Source organism: Styela clava, chromosome 13 (assembly GCF_964204865.1).
Source record: "Styela clava chromosome 13, kaStyClav1.hap1.2, whole genome shotgun sequence".
NCBI lineage: Eukaryota > Metazoa > Chordata > Ascidiacea > Stolidobranchia > Styelidae > Styela > Styela clava.
In genome coordinates, this window is record NC_135262.1 from 13,728,474 (window position 1) to 13,743,214 (window position 14,741).

Genomic DNA, 14,741 nt, shown 5'->3' on the forward strand with positions numbered 1-14,741 from the left:
TAGATATGCTGAGGAAATTACAGTTTTAGCATTATTCGCATCACATTTATTTCTTTTCCTTATTGCCTCAAAAATCATATGCATACCAAAATTTGGAAACTACGATGTTTCATTCACCAAACTTGTATAAAATTTCTCACGTATTAATTATATCAAATTTTAGATAAGAAAATAAGTTCTTTATAATTGGGAGAAGCCATCTTCCGCATTTAAACTGTTATCGGTTGTCTTATATCATTTCAGGAGAACAAAAGAATTACTGACTCAGCATGCTATTGCAATTGTTATTTACTGATCAAAGAAACTCTATCTTGAATGAACGGCAATGTGAAATGCAGATAATTTTTTTATTGCAACTTTATAATAGAGATAATAATGCGTAATATACAGTCATTAACCTGAAGAATTCGGAAATTGAAATTCGAAAAATTTTGATAAATAAATTCTTGTCAATAAATTTGAAGCTTGTTACCAAGACAACATTATTTAGAGTCGAGGAGACTCGAGTTTTTTTATTCAAACTGTTATCGGTTATCTCATTTCAAAAGAACAAACGAATTAACAACTTAACATGATATTGTGATTGTTTTCTACTAATCAAATAAACTCGTTATTGATTAAACGGAAATGACAAATGTAGATAATTTGATTGTCCCTACTAAAAAATAAATTATAATACGTAGTGTGTAACTCGTAAATAAATAAATTAAGATTTCTTCAAAACTACTTATCATAAATTTTAGTGATCATCAGAAATTTTATAAGATCTGAACTGTATATACATACATATTGGAAATAGAACGAGAAAAAAAAATTATTCGCCGCGTGATGTCACTTATATTTCTCTATACATATTCCTGGCAAACTTTCTGAATCAAAGGATTCACTGACTCAGTATGATATTGCTGTTTTTACTTATCAAACAATTGTTCCTCCGTATCGGAAATACTTTAGAAAATCTGTCATTTAAAGGCGAAATTGACAGTTTCCAAAAATCCACATAGAAAGGATCCTGATTTTAATGCTGTTCTGTCATAACTTTGGAATATGTATTGGATTTACGACATTGTGGACGGCTTATACTTTGACGACCTTCAGTGGGTCCTGGAAAATTTTTTATGTATATTTTGCTTTCAATAATTGATCTAAGTTAGCATGACGCTTTTATTCTTCTGTGATTCATACAAGACAGTTTTGCTGGTGAGTATTTGTGGCACAGATTCAAGTTGCATAGTTTTGTCTAAAGGTGAAAAACGTTTACAATAAAAAATCATTTTCCTACCTTCTAGCCTGGTGAGCTTTATCTCAAATTGAAAGCTCCAATAATCAATTCGGTTATATTAAGAAAAATACGACATATTTTGGTCTTTCTTCCTGCCTTTCGTCTTTAGTGCAAAATTGTAAAATAAAATTAATATTACCTTATCTTTGGAAAGGGTGGTAACAGTTTTTAGAGCAAAGTTTTCTTTCACTCAATAGTGTTGTTTTCTGGTGCTTGATCTTAAAGTCCACTATCCCTGAGATTCCCATTAATTTTGAGTTTTAATTAACAACATATAAAACTTTCCCTCGCCTACTAATCTGAATAACGAACACGTAGTATATCTATCGGTTGATCATTTATTTTACAAAAGTTTCAAATAAAAGGAACTATATTGGAAGTTAAATGGATCTTGAATGAAAACTTTGCGTTGGCTATATGTACTGTGTTAGAGTGGCCATTTGTGTCGTTTTGCTAAATCATCGTCACAGCTGTACTTCGATTTTGTTTTGCGAACTCGATACCCTGCAACGTTTCAGTATCTCGTAGTTAGTTATTGAGCCTTCGCGTCCATTGCTCTCTTGTTATGACGAAGAATATATTAAGATAAAAAATTAAGATCAAAAATCATTTTTTTATTGTGATGATAACGTATAGATATGCTGAGGAAATTACAGTTTTAGCATTATTCGCATCACATTTATTTCTTTTCCTTATTGCCTCAAAAATTATATGCATATCAAAATTTGGAAACTACGATGTTTCATTCACCAAACTTGTATAAAATTTCTCACGTATTAATTTTATCAAATTTTAGATAAGAAAATAAGTTCTTTATAATTGGGAGAAGCCATCTTCCGCATTTAAACTGTTATCGGTTGTCTTATATCATTTCAGGAGAACAAAAGAATTACTGACTCAGCATGCTATTGCAATTGTTATTTACTGATCAAAAAAACTCTATCTTGAATGAACGGCAATGTGAAATGCAGATAATTTTTTTATTGCAACTTTATAATAGAGATAATAATGCGTAATATACAGTCATTAGCCTGAAGAATTCGGAAATTGAAATTCGAAAAATTTTGATAAATAAATTCTTGTCAATAAATTTGAAGCTTGTTACCAAGACAACATTATTTAGAGTCGAGGAGACTCGAGTTTTTTTATTCAAACTGTTATCGGTTATCTCATTTCAAAAGAACAAACGAATTAACAACTTAACATGATATTGTGATTGTTTTCTACTAATCAAAGAAACTCGTTATTGATTAAACGGAAATGACAAATGTAGATAATTTGATTGTCCCTACTAAAAAATAAATTATAATACGTAGTGTGTAACTCGTAAATAAATAAATTAAGATTTCTTCAAAACTACTTATCATAAATTTTAGTGATCATCAGAAATTTTATAAGATCTGAACTGTATATACATACATATTGGAAATAGAACGAGAAAAAAAAATTATTCGCCGCGTGATGTCACTTATATTTCTCTATACATATTCCTGGCAAACTTTCTGAATCAAAGGATTCACTGACTCAGTATGATATTGCTGTTTTTACTTATCAAACAATTGTTCCTCCGTATCGGAAATACTTTAGAAAATCTGTCTTTTAAAGGCGAAATTGACAGTTTCCAAAAATCCACATAGAAAGGATCCTGATTTTAATGCTGTTCTGTCATAACTTTGGAATATGTATTGGATTTACGACATTGTGGACGGCTTATACTTTGACGACCTTCAGTGGGTCCTGGAAAATTTTTTATGTATATTTTGCTTTCAATAATTGATCTAAGTTAGCATGACGCTTTTATTCTTCTGTGATTCATACAAGACAGTTTTGCTGGTGAGTATTTGTGGCACAGATTCAAGTTGCATAGTTTTGTCTAAAGGTGAAAAACGTTTACAATAAAAAATCATTTTCCTACCTTCTAGCCTGGTGAGCTTTATCTCAAATTGAAAGCTCCAATAATCAATTCGGTTATATTAAGAAAAATACGACATATTTTGGTCTTTCTTCCTGCCTTTCGTCTTTAGTGCAAAATTGTAAAATAAAATTAATATTACCTCATCTTTGGAAAGGGTGGTAACAGTTTTTAGAGCAAAGTTTTCTTTCACTCAATAGTGTTGTTTTCTGGTGCTTGATCTTAAAGTCCACTATCCCTGAGATTCCCATTAATTTTGAGTTTTAATTAACAACATATAAAACTTTCACTCGCCTACTAATCTGAATAACGAACACGTAGTATATCTATCGGTTGATCATTTATTTTACAAAAGTTTCAAATAAAAGGAACTATATTGGAAGTTAAAGTATAGTATTTGTAAAATAAAACTCATGATTCAATTCCAAACAGAAATTTCGAAACATCATCATTATCTAAAAATTCAGCTGGAGATGCTGAAACATATCCCGGATCGTCATAATATACAATATTGTCATTACACAATTCATTTAACAAGTTGTCTTTCCACAAAGTCTCGGTGTGGTCGACTCTTTCCAAACTTTGTGGAGATTGTGTTTCGTTAATTGTTGCATAATCGCCAGAGTAAAATGTTTGATGATCAGAATCCTGCGACGCAATTGAGTTGGGAGAATTGAAATACATTTGTAAAGGCTGGTGAGTTGGAGTATTGTTTTTGTAGATATTGAGTGGGCAATGTTCTTGAGACCGAAAACAGAAATCTGTATTGTCCAGTGCGGAAGATGAATTATCATGAATATTGTAGCTACGTTCCAATTCTTGTTGTTGATCCCATTTGCATACTTTCTTTGTTTCTAAAACGTTATGGAAATATTCATCCTCATTTGAGCACGTTCTTTTGTTTTTCCTTTTTCCATCAGCACGGAATCCTTTAGCATATGGATTGTTTTTTATTTTAAGTTGAGAAAGTTCGGAATTTTGATAAGCTGTTACAGTGATGAAAGTTGTTTGTGGAAATTCAAATGTTTGAATATTATGTTGATTGTTTGATCTTGAGAGGTGAACACGAATTTGATACCGATGCATTGAATGGAGAACAATCTGAAATAATAATGCAAATACGTTATGAAAGACGGTGCAGAATATTTACTACACTTTTTTATACATTGAGATATTAGTGAATAAAACCAAAATTATTATTTACTCACTGTATCTTGGGAACGATTTGCAGTAGTATTTGTAAGCTTGACTTTATGAAATGATACAATTTCTTCCATCAATTTTTGTCCAGTAACTTCGGAAATTGGATGGACGTAGTGGTTTTGTATATGAGGAATTTCTCCTTTTCCACCGACAATCCATTGCCCACTCTAATGAAATAAAGTGTTCCATCATAATATATTATATTAAATATAAATTACTATAAATTTATTTAGGAGGATTTTTTATATATTACAAACCTGAAACCTATATCGGTTCGAATCGGTCTGGACGATGTCAAGAATCACGTTGTAAAGCGCATTCGGATCCAATCCTGAAAACTTCACTCGATAGCCTGGAAATATTCTCCTGCAAAAAATAATATATATACTTAAAAAAATGCAAAACAGAAATATATTAAAAACAAATCTGAAAATAATAACAACTGTTTTTACCTTCCTTTCTTTGTCAATACCATTTCAGTCCCAACATCAGAAAACTTTTGCCAAAGTTCTTCGTCGCACAGACGAGCATTCATGTTGGTTATTAAATTAGGTTGGTTTGTTGCTTGGAATTGCAACATATTATTATCGGGGTGAATTACTGAAGTGGTGGCTTCCAATGTCGATTCAGGTTGCTCTGTATAGTTAGAACCATAGCCCCACGAAGTAAGATCTTGCACCCATTGATTTTGATGATTTTGTTGGAAGCGAAACATTATTTACAATGGTATTCGTTGGTCTGTGCACAAATCTGATGAATGAAAACGAAGTTAACTTCATCCAGTTATATACCAATTACATCATGACATTATTGTTATTTTATCATCCATGTCTGTATATTGCGTATTGTTATCTTCATTTTACAATGACTAGCATCTGGTTATCTACATCAGTCGTTTCCTTTTCATCAAGGGAGATTTTCCTTGCCTCATCTCAGCATGCTACTGCAGTACAACTACCAATTCTTTGATAAGAGTCCATTACAATTGCTATAACATGCTGAGTCGGTAAATCTTTTTGTTGTGACTATTTTTCTGCGTTGTGATCACAAGGAATAATGATATTTAAAATTCTGTCAAGTTTTAAGTTTTTTTTTACAGTTTGGACATGAGAAATTCTGATACGCTTTAAAATATATTTTAGTGGAGAACAAGGTTATTTGTGCCAAGTGAAGTTAAGTTTATTTTTTTCAACCAGTAAAAAAGTCAGTTTTACAAAAAATACGAAGAAAAAAGATGATCATACATTTCAACTGGGGAAGGGAAGCCGCGAGGAACCATATAAACTTAACCATATAAACTTAAATATCTTAATGCGGTCAACGAATATTTTATCAAGCCATAATCTTTTTAATGCTAACATCAGAAAAATCTGGCTTCAATAAAATTCAATAAAGGGCGGCTGTCTTAAAAGTTGCATGAACTGCATGATGTTGATTTTTTTGCACAAAATTTCAAAAATCAAAATATTTTAAATTAAAAAAACTTGCGCATGGATCTTGAATGAAAACTTTGCGTTGGCTATATGTACTGTGTTAGAGTGGCCATTTGTGTCGTTTTGCTAAATCATCGTCACAGCTGTACTTCGATTTTGTTTTGCGAACTCGATACCCTGCAACGTTTCAGTATCTCGTAGTTAGTTATTGAGCCTTCGCGTCCATTGCTCTCTTGTTATGACGAAGAATATATTAAGATAAAAAATTAAGATCAAAAATCATTTTTTTATTGTGATGATAACGTATAGATATGCTGAGGAAATTACAGTTTTAGCATTATTCGCATCACATTTATTTCTTTTCCTTATTGCCTCAAAAATCATATGCATACCAAAATTTGGAAACTACGATGTTTCATTCACCAAACTTGTATAAAATTTCTCACGTATTTATTATATCAAATTTTAGATAAGAAAATAAGTTCTTTATAATTGGGAGAAGCCATCTTCCGCATTTAAACTGTTATCGGTTGTCTTATATCATTTCAGGAGAACAAAAGAATTACTGACTCAGCATGCTATTGCAATTGTTATTTACTGATCAAAGAAACTCTATCTTGAATGAACGGCAATGTGAAATGCAGATAATTTTTTTATTGCAACTTTATAATAGAGATAATAATGCGTAATATACAGTCATTAACCTGAAGAATTCGGAAATTGAAATTCGAAAAATTTTGATAAATAAATTCTTGTCAATAAATTTGAAGCTTGTTACCAAGACAACATTATTTAGAGTCGAGGAGACTCGAGTTTTTTATTCAAACTGTTATCGGTTATCTCATTTCAAAAGAACAAACGAATTAACAACTTAACATGATATTGTGATTGTTTTCTACTAATCAAAGAAACTCGTTATTGATTAAACGGAAATGACAAATGTAGATAATTTGATTGTCCCTACTAAAAAATAAATTATAATACGTAGTGTGTAACTCGTAAATAAATAAATTAAGATTTCTTCAAAACTACTTATCATAAATTTTAGTGATCATCATAAATTTTATAAGATCTGAACTGTATATACATACATATTGGAAATAGAACGAGAAAAAAAAATTATTCGCCGCGTGATGTCACTTATATTTCTCTATACATATTCCTGGCAAACTTTCTGAATCAAAGGATTCACTGACTCAGTATGATATTGCTGTTTTTACTTATCAAACAATTGTTCCTCCGTATCGGAAATACTTTAGAAAATCTGTCATTTAAAGGCGAAATTGACAGTTTCCAAAAATCCACATAGAAAGGATCCTGATTTTAATGCTGTTCTGTCATAACTTTGGAATATGTATTGGATTTACGACATTGTGGACGGCTTATACTTTGACGACCTTCAGTGGGTCCTGGAAAATTTTTTATGTATATTTTGCTTTCAATAATTGATCTAAGTTAGCATGACGCTTTTATTCTTCTGTGATTCATACAAGACAGTTTTGCTGGTGAGTATTTGTGGCACAGATTCAAGTTGCATAGTTTTGTCTAAAGGTGAAAAACGTTTACAATAAAAAATCATTTTCCTACCTTCTAGCCTGGTGAGCTTTATCTCAAATTGAAAGCTCCAATAATCAATTCGGTTATATTAAGAAAAATACGACATATTTTGGTCTTTCTTCCTGCCTTTCGTCTTTAGTGCAAAATTGTAAAATAAAATTAATATTACCTCATCTTTGGAAAGGGTGGTAACAGTTTTTAGAGCAAAGTTTTCTTTCACTCAATAGTGTTGTTTTCTGGTGCTTGATCTTAAAGTCCACTATCCCTGAGATTCCCATTAATTTTGAGTTTTAATTAACAACATATAAAACTTTCACTCGCCTACTAATCTGAATAACGAACACGTAGTATATCTATCGGTTGATCATTTATTTTACAAAAGTTTCAAATAAAAGGAACTATATTGGAAGTTAAATGGATCTTGAATGAAAACTTTGCGTTGGCTATATGTACTGTGTTAGAGTGGCCATTTGTGTCGTTTTGCTAAATCATCGTCACAGCTGTACTTCGATTTTGTTTTGCGAACTCGATACCCTGCAACGTTTCAGTATCTCGTAGTTAGTTATTGAGCCTTCGCGTCCATTGCTCTCTTGTTATGACGAAGAATATATTAAGATAAAAAATTAAGATCAAAAATCATTTTTTTATTGTGATGATAACGTATAGATATGCTGAGGAAATTACAGTTTTAGCATTATTCGCATCACATTTATTTCTTTTCCTTATTGCCTCAAAAATCATATGCATACCAAAATTTGGAAACTACGATGTTTCATTCACCAAACTTGTATAAAATTTCTCACGTATTAATTATATCAAATTTTAGATAAGAAAATAAGTTCTTTATAATTGGGAGAAGCCATCTTCCGCATTTAAACTGTTATCGGTTGTCTTATATCATTTCAGGAGAACAAAAGAATTACTGACTCAGCATGCTATTGCAATTGTTATTTACTGATCAAAGAAACTCTATCTTGAATGAACGGCAATGTGAAATGCAGATAATTTTTTTATTGCAACTTTATAATAGAGATAATAATGCGTAATATACAGTCATTAACCTGAAGAATTCGGAAATTGAAATTCGAAAAATTTTGATAAATAAATTCTTGTCAATAAATTTGAAGCTTGTTACCAAGACAACATTATTTAGAGTCGAGGAGACTCGAGTTTTTTTATTCAAACTGTTATCGGTTATCTCATTTCAAAAGAACAAACGAATTAACAACTTAACATGATATTGTGATTGTTTTCTACTAATCAAAGAAACTCGTTATTGATTAAACGGAAATGACAAATGTAGATAATTTGATTGTCCCTACTAAAAAATAAATTATAATACGTAGTGTGTAACTCGTAAATAAATAAATTAAGATTTCTTCAAAACTACTTATCATAAATTTTAGTGATCATCATAAATTTTATAAGATCTGAACTGTATATACATACATATTGGAAATAGAACGAGAAAAAAAAATTATTCGCCGCGTGATGTCACTTATATTTCTCTATACATATTCCTGGCAAACTTTCTGAATCAAAGGATTCACTGACTCAGTATGATATTGCTGTTTTTACTTATCAAACAATTGTTCCTCCGTATCGGAAATACTTTAGAAAATCTGTCATTTAAAGGCGAAATTGACAGTTTCCAAAAATCCACATAGAAAGGATCCTGATTTTAATGCTGTTCTGTCATAACTTTGGAATATGTATTGGATTTACGACATTGTGGACGGCTTATACTTTGACGACCTTCAGTGGGTCCTGGAAAATTTTTTATGTATATTTTGCTTTCAATAATTGATCTAAGTTAGCATGACGCTTTTATTCTTCTGTGATTCATACAAGACAGTTTTGCTGGTGAGTATTTGTGGCACAGATTCAAGTTGCATAGTTTTGTCTAAAGGTGAAAAACGTTTACAATAAAAAATCATTTTCCTACCTTCTAGCCTGGTGAGCTTTATCTCAAATTGAAAGCTCCAATAATCAATTCGGTTATATTAAGAAAAATACGACATATTTTGGTCTTTCTTCCTGCCTTTCGTCTTTAGTGCAAAATTGTAAAATAAAATTAATATTACCTCATCTTTGGAAAGGGTGGTAACAGTTTTTAGAGCAAAGTTTTCTTTCACTCAATAGTGTTGTTTTCTGGTGCTTGATCTTAAAGTCCACTATCCCTGAGATTCCCATTAATTTTGAGTTTTAATTAACAACATATAAAACTTTCACTCGCCTACTAATCTGAATAACGAACACGTAGTATATATATCGGTTGATCATTTATTTTACAAAAGTTTCAAATAAAAGGAACTATATTGGAAGTTAAATTATAGTATTTGTAAAATCAAACTCATGATTCAATTCCAAACAGAAATTTCGAAACATCATCATTATCTAAAAATTCAGCTGGAGATGCTGAAACATATCCCGGATCGTCATAATATACAATATTGTCATTACACAATTCATCTAACAAGTTGTCTTTCCACAAAGTCTCGGTGTGGTCGACTCTTTCCAAACTTTGTGGAGATTGTGTTTCGTTAATTGTTGCAGAATCGCCAGAGTAAAGTGTTTGATGATCAGATTCCTGCGACGCAATTGAGTTGGGAGAATTGAAATACATTTGTAAAGGCTGGTGAGTTGGAGTATTGTTTTTGTAGATATTGAGTGGGCAATGTTCTTGAGACCGAAAACAGAAATCTGTATTGTTCAGTGCGAAAGATGAACTATCATGAATATTGTAGCTACGTTCCAATTCTTGTTGTTGATCCCATTTGCATACTTTCTTTGTTTCTAAAACGTTATGGAAATATTCATCCTCATTTGAGCACGTTCTTTTGTTTTTCCTTTTTCCATCAGCACGGAATCCTTTAGGATCCTCCGGATTGTTTTTTATTTTAAGTTGAGAAAGTTCGGAATTTTGATAAGCTGTTACAGTGATGAAAGTTGTTTGTGGAAATTCAAATGTTTGAATATTATGTTGATTGTCTGTTCTTGAGAGGTGAACACGAATTTGATACCGATGCATTGAATGGAGAACAATCTGAAAAAATAATGCAAATACGTTATGAAAGACGGTGCAGAATATTTACTACACTTTTTTATACATTGAGATATTAGTGAATAAAACCAAAATTATTATTTACTCACTGTATCTTGGGGACGATTTGCAGTAGTATTTGTAAGCTTGACTTTATGAAATGATACAATTTCTTCCATCAATTTTTGTCCAGTAACTTCGGAAATTGGATGGACGTAGTGGTTTTGTATATGAGGAATTTCTCCTTTTCCACCGACAATCCATTGCCCACTCTAATGAAATAAAGTGTTCCATCATAATATATTATATTAAATATAAATTACTATAAATTTATTTAGGAGAATTTTTTATATATCACAAACCTGAAACAAACCTGGTAAAATAAAATGATTGATAATAATAATGATTGATAAATAAATCCACTCGAACGCACTTGTCTTGTTACTTGTTACCAAGACAGCATTATTTAGAGTCGAGGAAACTTGATTTTTTTTTTATTCAAACTGGTATTGGTTATCCCATTTCAAAAGAACAAACGAATTACCGACTCAACATGATATTGCAATTGTTTTCTACTAATCAAAGAAACTCGTTATTGATTAAACGGATATGACAAATGTAGATAATTTGATTATCCCTACTGAAAAATAAAAATTATAATACGTAGTGTGTAACTCGTAAATAAATAAATTAAGATTTCTTCAAATCTACTTATCATAAATTTTAGTGATCATCTTAAATTTTATAAGATCTGAAGTCCCCACTGCTTCTAAGAAAAATCTGCTGTAGCCGCCACTTTGATTCACGGGAGCCAAAGAACAACACACCACATGCGGCTCAGGAACCGCAGGTTGCCGACCGCTTGTCTATGAGGAATAAAATGTTCGCCAATCTGATCTCCGAAGGTCTGTTATAGGATTTACATATTTATCCCTGGGGAGAGGAAAGTCGACAAGACGGCTTAACCATATGGCGAACCACGGCCTCTCGTCCGGTTACCATTCCATGTCGGGTATGGATTAGTTAGTTACGGTATTTGTTTTCGGTAGCATGGATTTGATAGTAGAGGAAGTCGCGATGAGTCCAGCAATCCTCTTGCACACAATTATCCCCGCATGGGATTCGAACCTGCGAATCCCGCAGAGTAATCAGAGATGCGGTGGCGAGCGTATGATGATCCACAACGCCGCGCCATATTATTATATTTGAGTTGAAAAATTGAGGGGCCGCGCTCGTACTGCTTAAAATCATAGCAATAGCGAAATCAGCCCTGACATGACCTTTGAAATGCAGTTTGATCTAATTTTCGTATTCTTCTGTTTCTTTCGTGTTATTATTAAAATTGCTATCGTAGTCCGCCTGTACGTTTTATTTGATGATACAGGTCTGCTTGTGTGGGAAGGCTGGGCAACTGCTCTTGGTTATTGACCCATTTCCTTAAATATTCGTTTGTTTTGGTTGGCCGTTGGCACTTGTTAGCAGTTTGAAGAATAAACCTTGATTTTTGTCTCTAACGGCTAATTTGCGTTATGAAAAGTCAAGTCAAAGTTCGTCGTGCCGTTTTTTTCCATTCCGAAAAACAAAAATAAGAAAAGACACGATAAACAATAATTTATTCAAGACGATACACAATAACTATATTCAATTAGTGTAGAGGACGTAGTCAATGTTAGCATGTTATCGAATTACAACTATTTTCGTCGTTGTCTTCTTCTTGTAGTTCCGCTTCTTCAAAGGTGTTCAGAATTAACTTGGCTCGGGTTTCAGGGAGGAAAGAGGCAAAAACACTGCTCAATAATCCCACAATACCAAAGGCAAGAAATGGGTCATTCGATCCAAAAAACAACTTCAAATGAAAAAGTAATCACAAAACGATAACAAGAGAGCTACGCCCAAATATATGGACACGTCTGTTCGCAGTACAGTACGGTTTCCGTACCGTCAGATCACAGTCTACAAATATATTCACACCAAGCGAAGCAGTACAGTAGGACACAAAATGGCGTCCAATGCCCGCAGAACATTCGGTGACGTCATAGCAAACAAAAACAAATCTCACAGAGCTAACAGAAATATTTGAAATAAATAAAAGTAATAGCCTTCTGGAGAAAAATTCCATCTTTAACCACTAAAAATTTCAAAGCAATTGGTCCAGTGATCAAAGAGAAAAGCGGGTTTTTAATATTTCCACTAGGTGTCCAAAAAGTGTCAAATAACAACAAGAACAACATAACAACAAAACGATCGTTATGTCCACTAAACGTGTCCAATAATAACGACAACGATATATTTGTTCCGTTACCTTTCAGATGCTGCACAATAGTACTTCTCATAAAAAACTTACCGCAAGATTTGCTAAAAATGGAGCAATTACACCACCAACTCTTGCCCAGAACGACATTGAGCCCAGTCCAACGTTTCTCACAACTGTTGGAAAGAGTTCTGCAGTATATACGTAAATAAGATCAAAAGCTCCGCAGATTCCCAGTTTTCCGAAAACCAAAAGTGTCAATTTGTAGTTTGAGCGATCTGAATGAAAAACGGTAATTTAATCTTTCTGTTTATCTACATTTATTTTCAGATTTACATTTTAGTAAAGTAATATTATTGTTTTTACCAAAAAAATCTTGGTCGGGTTTGTTGTCGACTGAAACGAGATGGTTTATGAAGGCTGAAGCTCTATGAAAGATCAAAAAATTTTTACGATGTCTAACGAGAAATAAAAAAATTCATTCAATCGGCTATAGCTAATTCCAGTTAAACAGATTATCTTCCAGTTACAGCAATTTATAATACGTATGTATTATAGTCATTTGAGACAAAATTTACACTATATAATTAAAATACATTTGATCAATTAAAACTGGATTTAACATGGAAGAGCAGTTAATTAAATTGCTCCAACCAGGCCCCGCTTTATGTATTATGTACTTTACTTTCGTCCGAATCTTTAAATGTATATTTTCATGACAGACTATTTGGCCTGAAATTCTGTTTATGTTATAGAATTTCGTAAACAGCACTTTATTGTGGGTCCGCAAGCATCATTTCGACTTAACGAAAACTGTTCTGTTCAGTAGGCATCCAAGTAATTACATTAAAAAACATATTTTCAAATTTGTAAGGTTGCTATTCTCAGGTAAATATTTGAAATTACCTTGGCCGAAGGAAACGATGTACATGACGAACATACACAGTGCAGCTAAACCCATGAAGCAGACCAGCGTTCGTCTTCTACCAGCCCTGTATTGAGTAAATCGCTTAAAACTATATATATATATGGGGATAAGAATTGAACAAATACAATCAACTGAGTATACTTAGCAACACCTCTTCAATTTCTTGCGTTATATACTAATAATATAGCATTTGCTGCTTATTTTCTATGGATGTGGCCATTTTTTATGGAGTCAAATATATCAGTATATAAATATAATCCCGCGGCCGGTTTATAATTTCACCACGATGCCTTTACTCATTTTCAAGGTCATATGATCTGTTCGTTCATTCACTTTCAACGATTCTCGCTTTATTTTGCGGTTATTTTGTAGGTTAATTTTTACCAGTAGAACGAATAGATGTTTTTTTTTGGTGGACTCATTCAAGTTATCAGCCTGTCCCAGATTTTGACTACGTGATTTTTATGAAAGTTCAAAACAAATGGTGAGTTCGAGATTTTTTCCTGTTATGGTATTGGCTTACCATCTTCTCTCCATAAGATAAATCGTAAAGGGTATTGATGGAAGCTGACTCAATCCCGATATTAAATATGCAACATAAAAATTTGAACTAAAAGATCCAGAACCAAGTGTTATGCCGTAAAATACAAAACTTGCGGTGAACCTGAAAATACAACGTGATTTGAGTCAAGATAGACAAACCTAACCGGATATACAATGAAGACGGATTTCACACATGGCTATTTTTTTATATATATAAATACTCGAACAATATTTGTCCAATCTATTTCATTTCGGTATAACTCTCATTTAGATTGGTCGTATAGATACACATTACGGATGTTATTATGTCAATTTTGGCTATGCAAAATTATACATACAATTGTAAACTTAAAATGGCTGCTCTGTATCGCAATACAGGTTTTCTTATCAAATCTATAATTGAGCCTTCCTCGTCTCTTGAGGCATCTTGCTCTTGTTGTGCATATTCATAATTTTGTTGTAGCATTAGACGATCTAGTGAAATATAACTTTTAAAGTTTAGTAGGAACTTTTAAGTTTCGTAGGAACAAGTTACACAACTTTAGCTTCCAAGAACAACTTCGTTGTGTCATATCATTTTCTCAGAAAT

General features: G+C 32.3%; 2 protein-coding genes across 2 annotated transcripts; both read right to left on the bottom strand.

Annotated features, from left to right (window-relative positions):
• Nucleotides 1-3,535: 3,535 nt before the first annotated feature.
• On the bottom strand, nt 3,536-5,310 carry LOC144411723 (optomotor-blind protein-like). Its single transcript, XM_078119609.1, has 4 exons — nt 4,850-5,310; nt 4,655-4,763; nt 4,403-4,564; nt 3,536-4,295 (listed from the first exon to the last, which is right to left on the bottom strand). The coding sequence occupies exons 1-4, from the start codon at nt 5,110-5,112 to the stop codon at nt 3,606-3,608; spliced, it is 1,224 nt and encodes a 407-aa protein (XP_077975735.1). The 5' UTR covers nt 5,113-5,310; the 3' UTR covers nt 3,536-3,605.
• A 6,973-nt stretch (nt 5,311-12,283) lies between these two features.
• On the bottom strand, nt 12,284-14,292 carry LOC144431429 (solute carrier family 22 member 15-like). Its single transcript, XM_078119561.1, has 3 exons — nt 14,133-14,292; nt 13,588-13,673; nt 12,284-12,959 (listed from the first exon to the last, which is right to left on the bottom strand). Exons 1-3 carry the CDS (start codon nt 14,144-14,146, stop codon nt 12,760-12,762), a joined length of 300 nt encoding a protein of 99 aa, XP_077975687.1. The 5' UTR covers nt 14,147-14,292; the 3' UTR covers nt 12,284-12,759.
• Nucleotides 14,293-14,741: the final 449 nt, after the last annotated feature.